This window comes from Dreissena polymorpha, chromosome 4 (genome assembly GCF_020536995.1).
Source record: "Dreissena polymorpha isolate Duluth1 chromosome 4, UMN_Dpol_1.0, whole genome shotgun sequence".
Taxonomy (NCBI): domain Eukaryota; kingdom Metazoa; phylum Mollusca; class Bivalvia; order Myida; family Dreissenidae; genus Dreissena; species Dreissena polymorpha.
In genome coordinates this window covers 123175558-123200885 of record NC_068358.1, presented here as the reverse complement: position 1 = coordinate 123200885, position 25328 = coordinate 123175558, and the positions used below count along the sequence as shown (strand labels likewise).

The following is a 25328-nucleotide window of genomic DNA, read 5'->3' as shown; positions in this document are numbered from 1 at the left end:
AATTCGCAAGAAGTTTAAATCGTATTTATAATTAATTGTATAAATACATCTCGTCCTAAGACTTAGACAATTCTCAATTTCCGATCGTATTCTCAACTTTGAATATTGACTAAGGAATCCTGGGGCCATGGGCGTCACGTGTTATATGTTTACTAAGCGCGTTCGCTGATGTCATTTCAGGCGATTCCATCGTGTCGGCCCCTGTGCCCCCCGTCTGCATGGAGCCACCGAATCGCCCGGAGTCACAATGCTGGACAGTCTGTAAATGTCCATGCTCATGGGTGGAAAAATACGAGTTGGAAAAGAATCTAACCAAGACGGAGCTGGAGGAGAAGTACAAGGACAAGAACGAGCAAATGCAACGGACACTGGCTGTAACCGGTTTTATCAATTCTTTTTTCTTTTTTTGTCGTATCATACCAGTCTCAGGACTACTTTTTGTCGGGGAAAACATTCTGTTGGCCTCGGTCCTGATCGTCAGTCCTGGAACAGTATTGTTTGCGTCAGATAACACGGTTCGATATTTATTTACGATTCAAGATTTATATGCAGAACATGTGTATAATGAATACAAACACTAGTATGATATCTTGTCTCAAGAATCTGCTTTTCGTACGATATTCTATTGATACAGATTATAAGAAATCTGTACAACGATAATATTGCATATTAAAGTGACTTGTTCACAGATTTAACAAACAACACATACACGCTAACAAAAATTATCCGTGGTACGCATTTATATGAGTCGCGATCTGAGAAAACTGTGCGTAAAGTGTCGTCCCAGATTAGCCTGTGCAATCCGCACAGGCTAATCAGGGACGACACTTTCCGATTTTAAGACATTTTTCGTTAAAATGAAGTCAAATTTAGGCGGAAAGTGTCGTCCCTGATTAGCCTGTGCGGACTGCACAGGCTAATCTGGGACGACACTTTACGCACATGCATTATGCCCAGTTTTCTCAGAACACGACTCATATATACGGATAACCAACAGTACGTACACGTATGTATGAGTAACCAATGGTACGTACACAAAAACACATGTAACCGATTGTACGTTTTCGTATTTTTAGGTAAGCAATGGTACGTACACGTACATACGTATAACCAATTTTACGTACACGTATGTATGTGTAACCAATGATACGTACACGTATATATGAGAAATCCATCTTGCAGGTTTCTAAGGAAAATCTGATGAACACCGCCATGAAAAAGAAGAGCGCAAGAGACGACCGGAAGAGCGCCGCAAGCATCGGCTACGTGGGCATCGCCATTTTCGCTATCGTCTTTGGCACAATCGTCATCTTGGACATCTCGGCTCTCATGCGTGACGGCCGCATGTTCATCATGAACTGGCGAGACGGGATCGGCCGCCTTGTCCGCTGCATCCGGCGCAAATTATGCGCGTGACGTGTTTGTGAAGATATGTTTTAAATATATGCGTAGTGAGTACATCATTTGGACTTGATCAATTTTATGTAATTATTGCATCGAAAGCACATAAAAGCTTAAGACGAAGTTCACGATATTGTGAATTGATTTAAAATTAAAAAAAAATTGAATGCTGCAATACTTGGGTTTTAATATTTGTGTAAAATTTCTGTGGTGTTTACATAATCGTATACATGTAGATGTATTTTTTACATTCAATTATTATTGTATGTCATTATCATATATAAACATGAATTTAGAATGCAGGCAAAAGATAATCTGGTCATGCGTCTGGTCGATCATTCAAACTAGATTTTCATGTTTCAAAGGAATAACATCTTTGTAAAGGTGAAATTGTACACACTAGAGGACAATCCATGCAGAAACTAAATATAAATAAAGTAGAAAAGAAAAGGACAAATATTGAAAACATAAATATTTACGATTGTGTATTATTATTTTATTATATTCGCGCACTTTTTTCCATTTTAATACATTTTCAAATTGTTTTTTTTAAATTTCAATATGTATTCAAAATATAGAGTTTCTCCGAATGTATTTTAATTGTATTCTTATATGAATATGTACCTACTGAAAAGTAAACGTAAGTTAATAGCTCAAAGTATGAATGAACAAAGCGTTTTGGCAGTGGTCAAATCGGGAGAGATTTATGTGCAGAGATGTTGATGTTAGGACATTGCTGAGAACATGTGCCTAGCAAAACGTTTGACAAATCTTGCATCGTTAAAAAATCAAAGTCGCAAGTAAAGGAAGCGTTTGTTTAAGTTGGCATACTGCTTGTAATGTGATTTTCGTGGACATGTAGTTAAAATGTATAGAAAAAAAAAAAAAATTGATTTGAAGATAATGAGTCATTTAATGGCACACATTAGTTTTTGTCTCGTCAACATCTACGATACATATCCCAATATTGCTGGAAAAAAGGGGAAAAAATAATGCGATAGCTTTCAATTATGATGCATTTGATACTTTTCAAGTTAATAAGAAAATAGTAGCAACATCGCCGCAATTGTACCACTGTATATACATATGTGTCTTGTTCTGTGAAAATTTGACAAAATGCATGTGCGTAACGTGTCGTCCCAGATAGCCAGTGCGGTCCGTACAGGCTAATCAGGGACGACACTTTCCGCTTTAATGGTATCTTTCGTTTAAAGGTAGTCCTTTTTTACCGAAAATCCAGTTTAAGCGGAAAGTGTCGTCCCTGATTAGGCTGTGCGGACCGCACATGCTAATCTGGGACGACACATTACGCACATGCATTATGCCCAGTTTTCTCAGGCCAAGACGCATATAATTATAACACGCATACGGGAACGTTGTTTTTTAAGCTTTACATGGTCCGCTGCCACAATTGAATATCTGATCAAGTCTTCTTAGTAGGCCAACTACAGCAGTAATGCGCATCGGTTACCACTCTTGTTTTGGACTATTGTCGAACGAACTCGTGTAAATGAACTTTTTCAAGAAAAGTTAAATTTTGACATTTAAACGAATGCGAATACAATAAAAGATTTTGGGCCCCTGTGCCAAGGTTCTCGATTAAATAGAATATTCACGTACACCCTGGCATTGTACGATCCATCGCCCGTAAGCTCGCCGATGCAAGATTTAATCTATAAGCAATTACTTTGTATGTTCACTGAGCAAGTTTTCCCATGCTGAAACTATATTTTTTCTTTACAGTCGTTGTTGTTGTTGTTGCTGTTGTGTTGTTGTTTGTTAAACCGTTGTTGCTATTTTGTATATAAAGGTTTGGGAAAGTGTGGGTCACATGTTAATAATAAAAGTAATGATAATAATAACAATAATAACAAAAATAATAATACTCACATGATAAAAGAAATGTTACTTCAATGATAATAATAATAATAATAAAAATAATAATAATATGTATTACACAAAGAGTAATTGTCTTTTTTACAAATATTAACATATAGTTGAAAAGCATTTGGTTAACCATATAACAATTTCATATCTTAGTATATATTGACCATTCTGTAAAGATATAAGTTTATATGACTTTTTAGATATTGATGATGTTAATTGTTTCTTGTTATGCAAGTTAAGTTTTATTTTATTTTTAAACAAATTGTTGTGTGAGCATGTTTACAGCTTAACAAATAGATGTGGTTGTTTTATAATCAAATGTTGTTTATGTATTTTTTTTATTTATTCATTAAATGTTGTATTAAGAGGTTCTGTCTTGTTGAATTATTATTTATGGTTCCCTATTTTAAAATCACCGTAAAAATGGTTCCAAATTAAAGGAGTCGCGTTCTGAGAAAACTGGGCTTAATGCATGTGCGTAAAGTGTCGTCCCAGATTAGCCTGCAGTGCAGTCCGCATATGCTACTCAGGGACGACACTTTCCGCCTGAATTGGAATTTTGCTAAGAAGAAGATTTTTGCTAAGAAGTCCGCAGTCTTTGCGGACTGCACAGGCTAATCTGGGATGACACTTTACGCACATGCATTAAGCCCAGTTTTCTCAGAACAAGGCTCATTAAGCATCATGCTCGAAATGTCGCCAAGTTAATCGCCACTTCAGCGTGTTTCAGTCCTGTTTGCTAAAATGGTTGCCAACTTCCGAATAATCTTAAGACAAATGTTCTATATATCTTTCAAAATTATTTTTAAAACACATTTTTTGCGCGTAGTTTTTTAAAATGCTAATAGCATTTCATAAAAAGAGCACATGGTACACATATCTTACATTTTGAACATGATTAAAAAAAACGGGTTTATTGACGGTTCTTGCACATAATACCCTTGTAAGTTTCATTTATGTATAGATTTAATTATATCTGATATTTACATGCCATCCATTATTTTTTTTAACAATCCGACATAGTTCGAGCACAGTTGCCAGCTGCTGGTTTAAAACCTACACATTATAAAATCACATATAATATTTAATTAAATTATAAACATTTTTTAAAAGCGATCTTTTCACGTTTTGGTTAATTTACAAATTAAAAAAATGTAACAGATTTGCAAATTTTTGTTGTAGTTATTATATTTGTGAGAAAACAGTGGCACTGAACATTTACCATTCTCTAAACTATACATTATATGCATCTTTTGACGTTTTAAAAACCTGAAAATAATAGAGCGTTGCAACGCAAAACGCTTGAATAATTTGAAGAGTTCTGTTGTTGTCGTTATATTTTGTGATACTACGAAAGTTGCTTATATAAAGTATAAAATGCATCACGCATTGTATGAGTACGGGTTGGCGAGTGGTCTAAGCGGTAGACTTCTACTCCAGGGGTCAGTAGTTCGAGCCCGGTGGATGGTTACTTCGTTTTTCCTTTTTAATTTTATTCTTGTATTTTACTGTAGTTTTTAGATCCAGTATTTGCATTTATCAATATAAAGCATTTAATGACAACTTCAATACATGCCAAAATCTGTGAAGATCTCCCTTTAAACGATATAAGGCGCTAATTGCGGAACTGGGATTTAAAACTGGACAAGTACATTACATGTTAAATTTGAAAATACATATTGCTTATCTCGTATAAATTACTTTTTTATCGCAATCATAAAATGAAGGTTGCTGCATACAATCATATTCACCATTAACACAACTAAAACGATGAATTGTGGTATTCCGGCACCTCACCTTATGCCAATTTCTTAATATGGCTGCTTATTGTAGGTATTTAAAACGTTTATGTTTTAATGAGAAAAGATAAGAGAGAAAGAAAAATTCATCACAAAGATATGGACATGAACGGCACACACCTGTACATAAAGAATGGCACGAGTTTCCTCTCAACATGACATACTATACTATTATGGTAGTTAGTTTTCACTGTCCTAATGCAGACGCGGTTACAGGATGTAAGGTTTGGGGTGGACTATTGTACCATTATCGATCGTCTAAAAACAGAACACTACAACCCCATGTAAAGACCTAACATTTGCACAAATTCACATTCTAGTGCAGAATCTATGCTTAAATAACGACATATCGTCATAGCATCTATATGAACTCGTTTAGTGAAAATTGAGAACTATAGAAAAAAATATGATAACTATAGTCTTAGACTTATTTTAATTTACTTCATAAATCTATCACACCGAAAAGTTTTCATTCAGATAGGTACGCATATGGCAGATTTTATGTGAAAGGTAAGCGTACGCAATTTCCGCGACCTCCAAATTTGTGTTTGCTAATACACGTCGCGTGTGATGATTTATTGTGTTTATCGTAGGTTTTCTGAGTGTTTATGCCATATGTTTCAAACAATATCAATGCATTGCAAACAGTATTTCAGCAACAATAATTAAGTCGAATCATTGTATCTCTTTAAAGCTATACACCATTCTCGTGTTAATGTTAGCCCATACCAGCTTCCAATCGATCATTAAATAGAAAGACAGAATGACATGCTGTAAAATTTACTGGGTTAAAAGGAATCATTTCAGTGCAATTGAATTTGGTGTTAATGCTTCAAAACAATTTGTGTTGTATCGACGTACACCATTTAAATATGTGTATGCCATAATAATGTAACAAATAGAACAAGAAGAAAATACAAGAGAAATAACATCAAGCAGAAATTGACATGTTAACTATTATTTGTGACATACCACATGTAACATAACACACTATAATAATCGAAACTTGTACCAATTTTCATACAATCCAAATAGGCAGTCACCTAGATCAACATTTCAGTAGCCTCGGGTTATCAAACGTCAATAAGTACCGGGCACGAATATTTGCTTAACTTATGTGTCAATCTTCAGTCGGTTCCGTATGTATTCGCTATGTGTCCGTTGTACAGGACATATTTATGTTGCAGACACGTGACTTAACAAACGGCCATTCCCCGAATTGCACACGTTAAGTCAACTTGACGTTGAAGACACGTGACTTTAGACGTCCAATCAGAATTGCACACGTAACAATTATAAAAGCGTTCGTTATATATATATATATATATATATATATATATATATATATATATATATATATATATATATATATATATATTAATAAAACAGTCTTACTTGCGCAGTCGAACAAAGAAGGCGCATTATTGCTTGCTGTCGAAGGAGAGGCCCGTTGCAGGGTCTTCGCGTTTTATCTTGAGTATTGCTCGAACAATTGAAAACGTTGTGTTGTGTTCATAAGCAGAAATAAAACGTAAAAAATCTGAATCGGACTTTGTCTACGTTTATCGTTTCATTGTGTTCTCCGTCAACTATGTTACACGTATTCGTGTGTCGTATGAATATTTGCACAGAACAATTGAAATTCCTCTTTACTGATCAATGTACTCTCGAAAAGGAGCAGGCATGTAGCCAATGGTTAGAGAATAAATCCAAAATCAGCCAATGAAATAAATGAAAAATAAGGATGTATTCATATGGGCGTCTCCTTGCGGGTAATTTCTCAAACATTCATTGGCTTTCAAAACAGGTCACAACCTTGGTAAGACAGCTATGCATAATAATCTTTACAATATTTATGCCCTTAGTGCTTTGATTAAAGTTTTTTGCTGTTTCCACCTATCTCTGCCCCCGGTTGCTACGTGACCCGCGTGTTCCTAACAATATGGTTCAGCAGCTGCTGTCGGTGCAAAGCCAAGTGGCTTATCAGTTGTGAGCTGCGATAGAACGGGAGCTAAACAGCACGTGTAAGTTAAAATTAAGTTCTTGCTTAAATGGTTAATAAAGATTACTCAATGTGATTGTTGAATAAATGCATGTTGCTAGACTAACATTGGTAATACTTGATTATTGATTCTGTTCGTTTTATATTTTCAATTTATCGGTAAGCGGCTGTTCTGGTGTGTGATTATGTACCCTATACAATCATGCATACGAGATAGTTAATAGAGCATGAATACACTGTTTATGTCGATTTTATAAGTCAAAGATACGTTATACCGGTAGACGGTTTTTAATCATTTTCATAATCGTTTTACCCGATTAATCGAGAGTGATGCACAAATAATATGCTATCGGTTTTGATATCTTGTGTTCAGCAGCCCGCTAATGATGCACCTAAACAGAACTATATAAGATATGACTGTTATCCTTTTCACTTGTTTGGTTTCTTGAAATTTAGGCGTCTCCAATAGAGACAAACGTATGCAACGCAGTGTTCGTTATTTTTTTTTTCAGGAACCATTATATTGCGACGTGCAATATATGTTTTGTTTTCAAAAGCTTTAACGATATACTTATAGTTATAACCAACGCATAGAACATTTTATTAACATTTTACTAGCTTATCACATATTTATTGTTAATATTATTAAATAATTTAATTGTTTATTTTATTTACATGGAAAATGTGATGTTTTGCATAGCATTCCCACCGAACTATGTAAGAGTATTTACACAGTGTATGTAATTTAAAAGATTTAAAATTTTCAAATTGACCGTTTACTAACTATCAGAAAATATACACACGTCTCGACCTTTGTTCCTTATTGTTTGGGAATGAATCCTGAAAACGAACAAATACTACGCCATAAATAGGGTTTAAATAGATCAAACAGATACAACAAAAATAGAATACACCAACAATAAATCTCTGATACTCGTGTTAGACCCGTTGGTTGTTCATGTCAGCTTGTGTTCTCGAGCAAAAGGTTGTCACCAATGACATGTGTGTGGAAGCCGTGGTAATATTGACAACAAACGAACTTGCATGGTTTAGTAAATATTGTTTCTTTGAATGTCAGTTAAAATAAAAACGAAAAAAAAGTGCATGGCAACTATTTTGGAGATTTGAGATCTTCTCTCAATATTAATGGGCACTATGGCCTTTATAGTGAAATGAATAGCTATCTTCGTCATCTAAAACAATGAACAGGTCAAAACGTTGACAATAGCAAATATACAGTTAGCAGCAATTATTTTTATTATACCTATATGTGATATCTGCAAGAAGTGGTGCATTGGCATGGTGTTTATATCGATTAGTGTTTCTTTGTTCTAGAAAGAGTATGTTCTTTTTTCGGCAGCTGGTTTACGGTAGGGCCCCTGGATTACTGTTTTGGCTCCCCTGGATCCAGCACGAGGGTTTGTAATCTCGGTATTTAATTGAGGTTTATCAGTTGGCATAGCCGTCAGCTCTTATCTTATCGACAGTATATTTCCGCTCGCATGAAGTTTTCTCAAATCTCAACATTTAATCGATGGGATAGTTCTTATTACCGGTTCTACATTCTGGATGCTTCTTTTGAAAAAAAAACCTCAAGACAGTACGATTGCGTATCCAAGCAATTCAACGTGCTAAATTTTCTTCGTATTTATACTTTTCTTGCATACGTACGTAGATCAATGGAGATTAACAATGAAACTCGATTGCTGTGATGCTTGATTAACGATCGGAATTTAACATAAAGATCTGGTTTGGATTATTTGCATTCTTAGAAGTGACCGACCAGGTATGAATATCCAAGCGCGAGTTTATCATTAAATCCCGGCTAGATAAACATCGAGCGGCGGGGATTCTTTACGGGTTGGGCAATGGGTCCATTAGTGTTTCCAAGCTTTGAAAAATTGTTGTTTCATGGGGGTTTTAATCTCTACCGCAATATGTTCATTTACTAAAATGTTATTTCAGTTTTTGAAAAAAAAACGGTACAGTGCACCATGTTTTTGACAGAAACATAAGTCAACTGCTTTAAACAAAATATGACTACCTGTATGTTATGTTCTGGGTATTCAACGTTCGCAATAAAAGATAGTTTTGCATTTCAAATTACACCCACTTCATAGAATAACGCAACCTGTCGCATTTACTAGTATAAGCTGACAGTATACATGTACATGTATTTTGCGAACGCCGACTTCTTACCCATCAAAGTTAAGATGTAGATACTGCTCCATCAGTTTTACACCATTTGTGTCTGTAACTCTGTACAGAGTAACTCTAAATTTTATAGCAAAACGTACATTCATAGAATAATGTTTAACTGTTCTGTAGACCGTTTTAATAAGCTCTAGTAAGTGAGTTGGGATGCTGCATCTTAACATTATGACATGTTTATACGATTCAATACATCTAACGCAACCTTTTTCAAACTTGGATATCTCACTTATAACTAAAGATTTTCATTTAAAATTGTAGTTTCGATCATTTGACTATATTCGATGCAGGCTAACGATAAAATCATTCATCGGTGCCGATCGGACGCTTCAGAACGTTGGCTAGGTAGCCTGCAATTTGCCAAAATGTGGGTTGCGTTTCTGAATATTATGAGCCAAACAATTAAAAAAATCATTTACTGGTAAAAGAACCCACCCAAAATTATTAAATTAAAACAAAATTAAAATAATATTGCGTGTCACCTTTTTCGCGTGCAAAAAAAAAAGAAATTTTAAATAACTGACGTGCTTAAGCGTTCAATCGTCACGGATTAATGATTTTAACTTGAACTTGCTTAGAATGTAGTTAAATGATCACATTACAAGTTTGACTCAATACTTTAACCCACAACTAAGATATTCAAGTTTGAAAAATGCTGCATAAGAAAAGTCTCCAAGCGTACACGACAGCAACTGGTTCACGATCCAGATATAACTTTCGAAGGTTTATTGACAAGGTCCCATTATATACCGGTATTCAAAAGGAATAAAATAGTTAAATTGTAGGAGGTTCAATGTAGCTGTTTGATTTGTTTTATCTAATGCTGCGACTAAGCGAATTGGTAGCATACCTTTTTGATGAGTTAATTTAAATTTATAATTTTCTGAAGCAGTTAAATATCTTATCCTAACATGTGTTAAATGGTTGTTCATTTCATGTTGTTGTCATATGACATTTCTATATACGGTAAACATAAGTTAATCATGACAAATAATCACTCGCAACGCATTGTTTTTTCAGTAGCAACAATTGGGTCCCAGGTGAGCTGCCCGTCCGTTCTGCGCTCCGGATCCTACATAGTGAACGAGCCGCAGCGGGACATTGCAGACGACACAAGCTCCTTCTTCGACGAGCCGAGCCAGATTCTGCTTGACAACATGGAGCGAGAGCTTGAGACGGCTGAGGACGCCTTGGAAACGCTAGACGGTGCCGACGATGCAAATAACGACGGCTCTGCCGTGGACGGCGTAGATGACCGTGATGCGGAAGCGGAGAAGGAGGCTGACACGCCGTTGGGTGATGCTGATCAGAATAATGACGTTCAAACAGAAGAGATGGTGCAAGAACCGCCGGGCAATTATGAGGATGACCGTGCAGACGTTGAACAGGAAATAGACGATTCGCATGATGTTAAGGACGATGTGAACAATCATCAGGGTAGTGAACAGGAAGCGCCGTTGGCGAAACCGGAACGCGACAGTGGCCTAAATGTACCCCCTCCATCGCCAAGCAACGGGAAAAACGAGGATGATGACACTAAAATACTTATGAACGATGATTATGAACCTGAAAAACTACAGCACACGAAAGAATCAACACCGTCACAGGAGGATAGTGTGTTCATTGAATCGGAGATTCACGATATAAAATCGTCTACCCCAAAGAAAGAGAAAAAAGAGAAGAAAGAAAAGAAAGTCAAAAAAGAGAAGAAAGAAAAGAAGGAGAAAACAAAGGAAGAGAAACCTCCCAAAGAATCATCACTACCATTGGATCAATCATCAAAACGAATCCACCTTAACTGGACCATACCAGCCGTTTACAAGTAAGTTTTGCTTTTTAAGCATGGTCTTATTGCTCTAAAACCATACTTATCTTATATAAATTCAGTTAAATGTAGAGTGAAGTGTGAACCCAGCAAAATGCATACCATAATTTCGCATACAGTCTAAAGCTGTTTTCTGATGTTAACGTTGAAATAATGATATATTTTATGTTGCTAAAGGGTCAATCGAAGACCGTTTACAGATTTTTTTCAACTTTGTCAATTTACCCAAACGTGAAAAGGCCCCTTTAAAGACACATTTATTATATGACTCAAACTTGATGAAATCGATTTAAGGTGTTTATCTTAACGATAATATATTTAGGCTTAGTTGGAATCGGGGTAACGTGCGTCCCCACAAACAGGCCATCGGGTCAAGTATTAAGAGAAAGATTGCTACCACTAATTTATGACACAATTTTGATTACACTTGTCAGAAACTTTATTATCCAAAAACGAGGTCACCAGGTCAAATCTGAGAAAAAAAATCGTGGCCATTATCTAAGCCTCATTTATTACTCAATCTTGATGAGACACGGTCAGAATGTTTATCTTGACATTATCAAGACCATGTTTGCATCTGGATAAAGTCTAAGATAATTTGTAGTAACTTTAAATCAGGTGAGCGTTTTATGACAATTAAGACACTCATGTTATATAAATTTGTCATTATTTTTGCAGAAAATACAATTGTTTCATAACTCTTTAGTACAGCAAATGTTATAAAATAAATAATGGAATACATTACACGCAATTTTAAAAATATTTTTATTTCATTTTAATTTTGTAAACAAAAAATAACAAAAATGCCACGTGAACGTATGCATTACGTACATGAACTTCAAATATGTTTTAATTGCTAAGGTGTTATCATCTGAACTGATCGTAAAAATCGCAACTGGGGCAACTGTTCTGATGAAAGCTTAGACCTGAATCCCCCATACGTGATTTTATCTAACATACTGATACAGAACTGTATATTGAGATTGACGTAGCATCATGAGCATATTTATTTTAGAGTATTCCAGTAACATCATTGCTTTTGGAGTTTGGAGTTCTGGCTACCTTAACCCTTTGAGCGCTGGAACCGGATTTTGAAGGCCTTTGCAAACAGTTTGGATCCTGATGAGACGCCACAGAACGTGGCGTCTCATCAGGATCCAAACTGTTTGCTATTCTGATAGTATTCTTTGAAAAAAATCGAAGAAAATGCGAATTTTATAAATTCAGCAGACGACATTTTAGCAGACGACAAATTTCCCAGCATGCAAAGGGTTAAGCAACTGAAAACTCTCCGAAAGCAATCATCATGGGCGGGCTTTATGTTATATACATGGTATGGCGATAGTAGCTCGTTTGATCATCAAAGAACAAAATCATCGTTCTTAAACGAGAAGTCATTGTAGCACCTCAATATGTCCCAACTTGAAAACTGCGTAGTTTAATATAGTAATAAGCGTTTCAATTGAAATTATTTTTGCCATAGAATTCACACTATTTTCGCACCATCTTTATGTATTGAGCGCTGAACAGTTATGTGTCTATGTCATGCCACTTGTGTATATCCACCGTATCATAATCGTGATTTAAGTTCTTATTACTGACCGATTATAAACAGGGACATAATTATACATGTGTTTGTAAAGGTTGCCTGTTATAGGTCACAATATACTAAAAGATTTCCTTAACAAATTCAATGGGAAAGCAATAACTTTAACAAGAAAAAAGTCAACGTGTCGCGCATAGACATCCACATAAACATACCTTTTCTTAAAGAGCATTCCAAGCCGAATTGATTTTAAAATAAAAAAGATAGGCCATGTAGTATGATAGAAAGGACTTGACGCGAATCAATGGTCACTGTTTAAAACCATCTTTTTACCGGCTTCTCTCCAGTTGATGAGAGTTTCCCGCCATCTGTCAAAGTCTTATGTAGTCTCCAACCTAAAAGCAAAACACTGAATGTGTAGTATACAACAATGTTTTCCCTACCAAAATGCACACAGAAATATTCAAAAATAAAGCCCATACAGAAACAGTGCTCCAGCTAGGCCTAAATTGAAGGGCGCACCGCCCTGCCCTCCAGAACCTCCGCCCTGCCCTCCCGAACCTCCGCCCTGCCGTTCCTAGGGCCCCCGCTGCCCTTAAAAAGTCTTATGTAGTCTTCAACCTAAAAGCAAAACACTGAATATGTAGTATACAAAAATGTTTCCCTACCACATGCACACAGAAATATAAAAAAAAGCCCATACAGAGTCTGAGAGAATTGTGTCTTCAAATAAATGACGTTCAATTTTTAGAGGGTGAACACCAAAAGTATTTAGTATACTGTCACGATCTTGCAACAACTGTGCATGAAATAGTTAATTAACTGGAGTATAAATGAGATAAATGTGAAAGACAGAAAAAGCATCACCGGCCTTATAAAATAAAAAGTACGAGTGACTGCGTTGATCGTTGTACACAATTTAGGATACGACATATGTATTGACTGTCGTGTTGGAAGGGAGATATTGACTTTATATTTCAAGTTCGCCGTGCCGTAATGGATAAGGTGTCCACCTAGCGATCGGGAGGTCACGGGTTCGATCCCAGTGAGCGTTCTTTACATATTCCCTCAAAGACACCAATAACTGGTTATAGGCCCAGGAAACGGACTCGAGAGCGTTGCTATAAGCCCGAGGCTTTCGATGCAATCGAGCTAATATAAATAGGTTTAAACTAAATTTCAAGAACTGTCGTATGCATCCACTGCAACACGCTCAATGAAACAAATATAGAAAACATGACAGCCATCAACAGTATATTAGTATAATGTTTTAAACACCGCCGTGCTGCATGAACGTTGCTATTTAATGTAAAATAATATCCATATCTATTTAACCAAATTATATCTATCTCTTTAACCATAACTTCATTTTTGTGTTTGAACCATCACGCAATCTTTAATTTATTTAAGCAATACCTTTTTTTTCAATGCCGTGGACGCTTTCCAAGATGTTTTACTTGTGTAATCGCGATTTAAATCGTTCTATTGAAGTTTGAATTTTCTGTTCGCGAAATACCATAGTTTAAAACTGCCGAAATAAAAATCATAGATCGACAACCGACAAAAAAGATTGCTACCTCTGACAACAAAACTCGTGGGGTACAGCAATTTGTTGTATACGTTTGATAACGTTACATGAATGCAGCCATTATAATATATAGTGCCAGAAAAAAACAGAAGTCTTTGATATGCATTCATATCACTTTCACGTAACTGCACATTGGCCAATAGATAAGCAGCTGGTGTGATAAGCTTTCGGTTGAATATGTCGAAACGTGTGATTTCCCCTGGAACCCTCTGCCCCAAATCTCATTTCGAGCGGCATTTTTTTCGAAAACGTGAAGTGCTTCATTAAATGTTCAGAACTAAAACATGTAGAAATATCCTGTTGAAAATAATAAATACATTTTGCGAAGTGCATGCAAGATTATGACGATGTGATCAAACTAATTAACATTTATTTTTGCACATACATGCTGATTCGTTATGCAATTATGTACACCATACTTTTTCATTGAACATAGAGCTCCCGATGCAGCACTTAAGAATATACCGTTCACATTAACTTTTGAGCACCATAAGGAAATTACATGCGAGCTAAATTATTGCACATTGGGTGCGTGCGAGCGAGCGTTTACTTTTTTATTTCTTTAAAGACATCTTCTGTAATGATTGTTGATGAAATTGAGAAAATGTTCCTTGCGTGACCCTCTTATTTGCTTATATGTTTTGTCTCGCTGCACAAGGTGATTGCCAAGAGATAATAGAGAAATATGTAAAAGGTCATCCGTCTTTTTCTTTGCGTATTCCAGAACGCCGTTGTAGTTTGTTTATTTATTACAGGAATATCCCCTTGATGGCTCCCTACCTTAGTTGCTCAGTAAGTCCTACTCGTCCTACACTATTGCAAACAATGACCCTCGGATGAAAGGCTATTTTCCTTTTACTGCGAAGAAAGAAAATAAAAACGATATTTCGTGTACCACGGGTCGGGTTTGCGAAACAAGTTTGGTTCTCCGCAAAACAATAATGCTCAATTGGTTCAGCTCTCTTCATAGAACATGATGATCAAAATTTCTCAGACATGGTACATGGTTGAATCTCAAACTAAGATTCTCAAATGAGTTTAGAGAATTGTATTCGGCTGCATGTTTCACTTGTTACTCTCCTAGTTTTACACGTTTGAACCTCTGAAATTGCCTCTATCACGATGGGGTAATCACGTGATAGTCAAGATGGCGACGTCCATACCGAGACGGTGATTTTTCGCCGTTTTATACCCTTTATTACTTCTGTTTATTTTTTTAAATGACGATCACTTTCCAGCCATATCAGTAAACAGGTGATAAGCGTTTATTTCGTATTTAAATTCGCTGTATATCTCGACTTTACTCCACGCACATTTTCTTAGTAAAGCCCTAATTAGGTCATCCCGCTAAGAAATTTCGCACCGAGTAAAGTCAATATATAGAGCGAATATTACTTTGCAATAAAAGCCAGTAACTTTCTTCCTAATATGGCTGGAAAGTGAGCGGAATAAAAAATAATACTACAAGTAATACAGGGTATAAAACGACGAAAAATACCTGCCTCGTCATGGACGTCGCCATCTTGTTTGTCACGTGATTACCCCCTCTGTTACGTTCAGTAAGATTTTGTAAGATATCTCACTTTTGCTATATTGTGTTCGTGTATTTATTTTCGTTATGAATCAACTAAAAGCTAACTAAATGTTTACATATAACATTCAAATTAACAATAAGCTGTAAATGCTTTGAAAGTATTGACATAGCTTGATTTTGATGTTACTGTTGCGGTCCTTTATTAAACATTTAATTATTCGTAATTGTCATAACCACCGATAACGTTATTCTCGTAAAAACGATATCTCGATGTTCTTTACCTAATGATCGAAACGCAATTTAAACTAAGTGTGTGGCAATTCATCGTTAAGACCTGTACCGCCTATTCGTGAATTGATGCTTAAATACGGATCCGAGATTTCAGCAGAAAACATTAAGAGCCTAGTATTAAGTACCCTTGGCTAGCTGCGAATAATTAGTCATAATTTACGAGCTCAAGAGCCACTTTGTAATGAGTAAATATCCTGTAAGTTTCCATGGCAACCACGTCTTTTTGAAGACGTCGGAATGTGGAAATATAAATAATTGATAATCAGTTTCATCTTGATGAAAATTCGAGATCTTTTCGCATTACCCTAATTTTTTTAAATATCCGGTTTTTTTAATATTATCGTAATTTCTATAAATTGTGTATTATCATTCCCCACCATTTATAAAGACGCTATGTAGGATAGACATGTTTATCACATGCCATACCCTGTTTCCCATGTAGCTAATATAACCATTACGAATATTTTTATCTTACACATGTGTAATATACTTTTTAAGCGTTTTCATTGGCTTATTTAAAATAAGTTATTTTCGTTCGATTGACCAATCACATTTTGTTATTTTGCTGAAATGACGTTGCAACGTCAAATGACGCCACGAAAGGTAAAAACATTCGGGATTTATCATTATGTTTGCGTAATATTTATTTAATTTGCTCATTTAAATGCATGTGATCAAAAAGATCTGACACTCTTTGTCATTTCATACCATATTTTATTAAACTCGTCCAGGAAATTCGTTAGTAAGCTCGCCAAAGTCTCGCTTACTAACAAAATTTCTGAACTCGTTTAATAAAATATGGTATGATATGACAACTTGTGCCAGATCCTATATAGCCTCTATATTTTAACATCAGTCACCATAACTTGCTGAGTGAATGGATTCAGTTTTAAGTATTTTGTAGGCACATAAGATGAAAGCAAGTATCCGCTTATTTCAAAAAGTTAGAGTTTCCAATGTTAGCTTGTGTGTTATTTTGGTTACGAATTCGCCCAAAATAAAATGTTTTGTACATGCGTTTTATCAATAATTGTAGCTCTTAAAGTCGACAAAATGCATGTGTATGTACATTGATGCAACACATCACCTGTCTGTAGCCTACAAGATATCATCAAAATACTTCAAGTACGCCAATAAAACTACCGACCATTGAGGCGTTGTCTGATTGAACATTAAGTGCTCGTACAAGTGCGGATCACACGTTGCCGACGATATGGCCTCGGCCTGTGGAGAGGGTATCACTCGACATTTGTGGCCAGATCAAATTGTCGACGAAGCGTTTTCAGTTCTCACCGCGTACGCCAATTTTAACATCCAACTAAATGAGTCGCGTTCTGAGAAAACTGTGCTTAATGCATGTGCGTAAAGTGTCGTCTCAGATGAGCATGTGTAATCCGCACAGGCTAATCAGGGACGACACTTTCCGTCTTAACAAGATTTTCGGTAAGAAGGGACTTCCTTTAAACGAAAAATACCATAAAAGCGGAAAGTGTCGTCCCTGATTAGCCTGTGTGGACTGCACATGCTAATATGGGACGTCACTTTACGCACAAGCATTATGCCCAGTTTTCTCAGAACACGACACAAATAATTGTATATCTATCTGTGCTAGTTCTATTCCTCATAACGTGATGTTTGCCCATGGTTTGAATGTCATTTAGCAATCACCTCATAACTTTTTCCGGTATCTTACAGGTATCTGAACTATATTTTTTTCATTTCATTGGGGACTACTAAGAAATATGAACGTTTGAGGTGCGCTTATTGAATTATTGTGCTTTTATCGAAAATCCACTGTCGAAATCCTTTTTCTGAGTGTGTCTGCATGTAAAAATGTAAAATCCTGATTCATTACTGAAAAGATAAAGGAAACGAAATTCCAAGTTTAATGTCCTCATCATGCATACGTGTACATGCGCGTGAAAAAAAGTATGTTATTTAATTCGTGATTTATATTTATCCCATCTGATGTATTGTGTTACATTCATTGAATACCGGTAGCTACGGTTTTGTGTAAAATAAAAAAAATAATATATACTGACAGGTCTGTCAAAAGCCTCGAGGAAATCACCACAAAGCTTACGAAAACAATGTGTAAAAACAACAACAACAATCCAGTGCATGCTTTATATTATTGTTCTTGAAAATACAAAAATACGAGCGACTAACACCAACTTTCTAACTTACTGAATCCCTGTTTCGCATTAGTTATCACACAGCTTCATGTTATGATGTTTACTCTGTGTCGTCCGTATCATGCTTGTTACCGAAAACCTTGGCAACGAAAATCATGATAATGATACTAATTTCCTTCAAACGAACCAGCACAGGAATCCGAAATCTGTACAAATTACCGAATCTGCGGCAGCGCGTGGCAGGGGAGCCCCGGGTCGAAGCAAGCAGCGGGCTTTAGCGAACCGACATATATGTGTTTTACTCTGTAGAACTTAGACCATGAATGTGAGTGGTTATGGGGACGCCGAAGTTCAGTGAACCAATTTAGTGCGGTGTTTTTGCGAGCGAGTGAAACATTATGATGTTTTAATGAACCAATTAATTGTATTTTCTTTGATCTGGTGTTTATCCTGGCTGCAATTTGGAAAAGTACTGTTTATATATTTATTTTGATGTAGGATTAGTGGACTTTCGTTAATGTTAAGCGGATATCTGCAATCTGATAGTGGAGTGACGTCATTAGTAGTGCATCTGCAGCCAAGTGTTGTTCGTTGAGAGGGGTCTCCATTCTGTGCATTCTCGGGGATAATTTGTTCCACCTGCCCTAACATAAATACGAGACAAGGAGAATAATAGAATCAAATTGCTTCCATAGGGACGCTGTAATTACCCTACATATAGAGACTATATGTTTCATATACCATCTGTCTACGACCATGCAAGCATTTTCTGACACCAATGTAGCCGTCGTGTTCTGAAGAAATTCAAATCAGTGTGTGCCTCGTTGTACTTCCGGTGGACATAAAGTGTTTATAATGTCGAAAAGGTTGTTTGGAGTGTATAACTTTTACATAGGCAGATCAAAATGATGTTTAGGATTACTGAGATGTTGTGTGTTATTGATTCTGGATTACTTTAACTGCATACATTTGTCACAGAACCGCTTTAGTGACTAAGTCATAGATTGCTGTGGCGGATACCGAGACATTCTTATGTGCTCCTATTTAAACTTTTTGTCCTATCGTTATTTGATCATAGTATGCCAGTAATGTTCTCCTTGTTTGCTCATTTATATTTGCATTCTTCACTCTTAATGCTCCACATTTAATCAAACTGTTCACCTTATGAATGGTGCTTGCTGATTCGAAATTGCTTAAGCAAGCAACACGAAAAATGTTCCCCAAAATAACACGAGAAAAAGGTGTTGCCAACCGCATAATTTCATTTAAGAAATTTCAGCGCATTTTAGTGGCTAAAATTAACATATAATAAGGGACGGGAATCGCTGTATTTATTAGGCCTTTATTCAAACATTGGTTTCCTTGGTGAATCTAATGGCCCAGGACCAGCAGGTCTCCAGAATTTCTAAGAAACCTCACACGCATATGTACTCAATACAAATAGGTATTGAAGAAAGAAAATCCACAATTTTAAGTATTGTCAACATTTATGTATATTTCTGTTTATTACTTACCCGCCGTTCATTCGTGATCGTGTGGTGGCTGTAAAATGTTAGTCTCTTTCTTTCGTTCCGTTCATTCGTGCTGCTTACGTTGTTACAAGATAAATGTTAGTCGCTTTACATGAATAGCTGAACGTTTATTCGCGGTTGCTGTTAAAATGTTATACTTTGCCCCTGTGTTATGAACTTCACGTTCATTCGTTGTTGCAAAAAGTGTTTATCTCTTTCCCTGAACTTTAGTTCATTAATGTGTGTTTGTTTGGTTGCAGGTCCTCGTTAGTGAAGCTCCTGTGCGGCCTGTACGCGCTGATCGTGGTCGTGCTCGGGATCGTGTTCGCCACCTCGACCAGCCTCACGAGCAAGGAACGCTCGCACAAGTACTACCTCGAGGTAACACCGCATAGTAGACTGACTAATTAACCCATTTAAGCCTAGTGGACTCTCCCATCCTTCAAAATTGGATCAATTTATTTCCAAAGTTAGGGATGTCTAGTATATTTATTTCTATATTTAGAATATTTCTTACAGAAATTCCTTTAAGCAAACAGCGCAGACCCTTATGAGACGCCACATCATGCGGCGTCTCATCTGGGTCTACGCTGTTGGCCAATGCCTTTTTCTAGACGCTAGGCATAAATAGGTTAAGATTCTCCCAAACGTTTGTTTAATTAATTTTCAATCACACATTAAAATTTCAGTTACAGAATGATGATGAATTATAATAATAGTATTCAATAAGTGACGATAAAAATGACGAAAACATAACTGGTAATACAATATTGATATCATAATATATAATAATTGTATAACTATAAAATAAAATAATGGTATTACTGTTTTCATAAAAAAAACGTCTATTACCCATTCTAATTCAATTAATATCGTGTCCACGTGTTAACTACCGATCTTTCAACGGTTACGTCTTGGGAGACGGTATTTTTGTTAATGCAATACTTTGACAATATATTGACGCATAACTAAACGTTTTAGTTGAACAAAACACAATGTCAATCTGCTTATTACCTCATTACCAACTTTTACCTTGCATACTGTTGATTTGTGTTCATTCAGTAAAACAATCCACATCGTATATCTATTATAACTTGCGATTGTTGCGCAATGTACACGTACTTCATGTCCGATCAGATAACACGAAGTCTTTTAATTCCTTGGCATTTCAACGATAAACTCTAAATACGCAACCGGAGACGTGAGATAGGAAGGATCCCTATGCCGCTCATATGATGAATGCAATTTAGATGCAGTTTAAATATATTCAATATGTAAATATTTTGTAACTTATGATGTTATACACATATATGACACACGTGGAGCTGAATTGCACGTGACAATTAATCATTTCAGGTCTTCCTCGTTTACCTGTACACGGGCTCTCTCATTGTCCTCCTGTACTTCCAACTCGGGCTGCTGCGAGGGGTCAAGGTCAAGAACAGCTACTTCGACACGAACATCAAGGTGTCCATCCGACCCGACGGTAGCATCCAGAAGTCGCCGTCGGCTACGCCCACTCCACACAGGTACGCGAGCGTCGCGTTGCGATCTGTTGCTAGACAACGTATGTTTGCCTCTTCCCATTTTATGGTGAATTTTGATCATTTTATTCATGTTTGAGAAAAAAAAACACGAGATTAGTCATCTTACTCATCATGAACGTTGCCATGTTAGTCTTATAGTTGCGTCAAGATGGTTCTATAGAAATTATTCATCTTTTACTATAAAACTTTGTATAATTAACGCCCTTTATTGTTAAGAAACATATGTATCGAACATACGCGTATATTGATCTATAATTTTTCATGCATGTCATTAACCCATTAATTTTATGCCTAGTGGACTCTCCCATCCTTTTAAATTGGATCAATTTATTTCCAAACTTAGAGATTTCTGGTATATTTATTTCTATATTAAGAATATTTCTTACAGAAATTCCTTTAAGCAAACAGCGCAGACCCTGATGAGACGCCGCATCTGGGTCTACGCTGTTTGCCAATGCCTTTTTTCTAGACGATATATCAATATCAATATTGAGCTCGCAATCAAATTGTTTACATAATTTTATTGCAAGAAAGGAAAACAGAGGTGTTTAAACAATAATAAAGCTGAAATACGCGATTAGAATTTCATAAGTATACTTTATGGTGCTTTATTACTGTTGCATTGTATACTTCTCGCCGACTAGTATTTTTCACAAAATTCATCAAATATACTACGAGCATAACTACAGCAAAATACGTTTTGTTAAAACGATCAACATTCTAAGTTCATGCTTTTTCTCGGCAAATTAGAATCCTGGGTTTTACGGTTCAAAAGCCTCGCAAAGCGGAATGCTTGTTGCAGATGAACTGTATATTTGGCTCCATGCCAATAACGCGTCAAACAGATATCCAAACAACCTAATTCATCCGCGTTTTATTTTAAACGATTCTCTTCCAGAACCAGTACGTGCACTTAAAGTGAACAAAACACTTGAACATTCTACCAGTAAAGCTATTGAGAAAACAGCAAAAATGTGTTGTTCCTCTTGTTACCTTGACCTGATTGGGGTATTTATGTTCTTATCCCATTTGATAGTTTTATACTTTGGAAATAAATTAAGTGTTACCACACATTGTGTGCTACATATAAATAAGCACCTTAAATATTGTATATTTTTCATCGGAGTATTTTCTACTTTGTTTCCATTTACATAAATGTTTTATCGGTTATTTTCTAACGCTTGTGATATGCAGTATCGAAACGTTTAAGTTGTTTGTAATCTATCAAAATTGTTGTATTCATATTCTATCAAATAACTTCTTAGAAATAATGCAACGCAATTTGTTTAGACTTTGTAAACGGGGTGTCTTTCATTGCATATTACGAGGAGAATTCACTCTGTTGGAATATGCTCATATTCTCTTTCGGTGATGAAAAAAGTACTGTACACGTTTTTCGAAATTCCATCTAACTCAATTGTTCAAGCGCTGGACTGGATATCGGGTAGTTCGAATTTCAGCCAAGGCGCAATAGTAGCGTGGGTCTGAAATCATGTCTTAACGTACATTTTCCCTTCATATGAACTAAGAACGATAGTATCTGGCATGCTGTTGAAAATTGCAAAATTATTAACATACAAACAAATTAACGAACGATCAGACGAAGCAATAAATCACCAAAAGAACAATCGAAATAATATCACTTTTTATCATTGGTACAAGTAGGGCGCACGAGGTGCTGGCTGATGACGTCACACTCGAGAATGGCCGAGGCTTGGAGGAGATCTCATTGGCCAGTCGGCATAGTCAGCTGGTACTTCCGGCAAACGGGGGCGTGGCGCATGTCGGGGAGGGCATCAACTTTTACCTCCGCCTTGGGGCTCTAGGTTAGTGTTCTTGATTTTTCTTGAAATTATTTCAAGTGCGGTATATACAATTTGAACTTAATTTTATATTATTTAAGGCAGAACATCTTTACAACTGTGCCACATTTTTATTTTAAAGCAGCGTTGACAAGGAATACAAATGTACACACTTAAAAATTGCATTGTGTCATTTACTACTATTTCTTCTATACACCGGGCAACTACAAAGTGATATTTCGAAGTATATTTGTCCATATCCTTTAACCGCCACATGTCGTTCTGTTCCCCAGCGTTCGCGTTCGGCAGCGTGACCCTGGACGGTCTGCACATCGCCTCGTACTTCGAGAGTCCCGAACTGAAGACGTGCGACAGCGAGATCTTCATCTTCGTCTACGTCATGCACCTGTTCTTCACCTTCGTACAGACCTTCTTCCTTTTCAAGAACCACAAGGTAAACTGTTTGTAGCAATGCGATGGTGGTACTTCACGGGTGGATACGTTTACCTAGATAAAGGTACTTATTACGTAGGTAACTTAAAGAGCACTCGTAACATGGTGATATTTTGCGCGATGGTTGTATTTTCCACGCAAGTGCAATTATGATACAGATCACGTACGTCCAATGTTTATCCAGAGCACTGATGTACGATTGAGAAATTGTGCATTTATGTATGAGGATGATACTGAGCACGTAAGTACAATGTTTAAACTGAGCACGTAAGAACGATGGTGATATTGAGCATGTAAGTACGATGGTTACCGGTTTACTGAACACGTAAGAACGATTGTTAGACTGAGCACGTCAGTACAATGTTTATACTGAGCACGTAAGAACGATGGTGATATTGAGCACGTAAGTACGATGGTTATACTGAGCACGTAAGTACGATGGTTATGCTGAACACGTAATAACAATGGCGAAACTGAGCACGTAAGTACGATGGTTACCGGTATACTGAGCACGTACGAACGATGGTTATACTGAGCACGTAAGTACAATGTTTATACTGAGCACGTAAGAACGATGGCGAAACTGAGCACGTAAGTACAATGGTTACCGGCATACTGAGCACGTTAGAACGATGGTTATACTGAGCATGTAAGAACGATGGCGAAACTGAGCACGTAAATACGATGGTTACCGGTATACTGAGCACGTAAGAACGATGGTTATACTGAGCACGTTAGTACAATGTTTATACTGAGCACGTAAGAACGATGGCGAAACTGAGCACGTAAGTACATGTACGATGGTGATATTGAGCACGTAAGGACGATGGTGATACTGAGCATGTAAGTACAATAGTTATACTGAGCATGTAAGTACGATGGTCATACTTAGCACGTAAGTACGATAGTGATACAGAGTACGTAAGCACGATGGTGAAGCTGAGCACGTAAGAACGAAAGAGATACTGAGCACGTAAGTACGATGGTTATTTATTTTTTTTTTTTTTCAACAATAAAAGTTTAATGATTCAACCACACACATTGTGATAATTAAAACAATATATACATCGAAACTGCATGATACAATATAAAACTACATCTTATGTGGCACGTCACATGCAGTACAAATAAAAATAAAAATGAATATGTTCTAATTCTGCCCTTCAAAATACTGGACACTGTTATGTTTTTATTACTTAAACCGTTGTACACACATAGCGTACGATTAACTTATTATTATTTTTTATTATTCAATATCATACATACAATGTAAACATGTATATGATCATACAATATAGTGATTGTACAAAAGCAATAAAGTTCAGACATGTTGTACAAGATATGCTAATATATATATATATTTTGAGAGAGAAAAGAAAAGAACAACAGAGGAATAGTTAAGAAAAATGATGAGTTGTATAAAGTCGGAAGAAAGCATACTGGACTTGTGTGTTTTGCTGTATATTCACAATGATCTTGTCAGATTGAAAAATAAAAATAAAAAAATAAACAAAACTATTTTTGAGAGATAAACTAACATGAGAGTGAAATGTACGATGGTTATACTAAGCATTTAAGTACAATGGGGCTACTAAGCACATAAGAACGACGATGATACTGATCACGTAAGTACGATGGTGATACTGAGCGCGCGGGTACGATAGTAACACTGAGCACGTAATGACGATGGTGGCACTGAGCACGTAAGTACGACAGCGATACTGAGCTTGTAAGTACGATTGTGATACTGAGATCATAAGTACGATGATAATACTGAGCACGTAAGTACGATAGTG

The 25328-nt window shown here is 36.4% G+C and overlaps 2 protein-coding genes across 2 annotated transcripts in view; both read left to right on the top strand.

The window, feature by feature from the left end:
- The window catches only part of LOC127880218 (uncharacterized), a 41183-nt gene extending 37528 nt beyond the window's left edge, over nt 1–3655 (top strand). The window contains exons 15-16 of the mRNA XM_052427496.1: nt 181–374; nt 1183–3655. Of these exons, the coding sequence (XP_052283456.1) occupies nt 181–374; nt 1183–1416 (428 nt within the window). The 3' untranslated portion in view covers nt 1417–3655. The remainder of the gene's footprint in view (nt 1–180; nt 375–1182) is intronic.
- A 3434-nt stretch (nt 3656–7089) lies between these two features.
- Nucleotides 7090–25328, top strand: part of LOC127880219 (proton channel OtopLc-like) — a 25528-nt gene continuing 7289 nt past the window's right edge. The window contains exons 1-6 of the mRNA XM_052427497.1: nt 7090–7111; nt 10324–11122; nt 19991–20111; nt 21087–21259; nt 22940–23103; nt 23373–23533. Of these exons, the coding sequence (XP_052283457.1) occupies nt 10458–11122; nt 19991–20111; nt 21087–21259; nt 22940–23103; nt 23373–23533 (1284 nt within the window). The 5' untranslated portion in view covers nt 7090–7111; nt 10324–10457. The remainder of the gene's footprint in view (nt 7112–10323; nt 11123–19990; nt 20112–21086; nt 21260–22939; nt 23104–23372; nt 23534–25328) is intronic.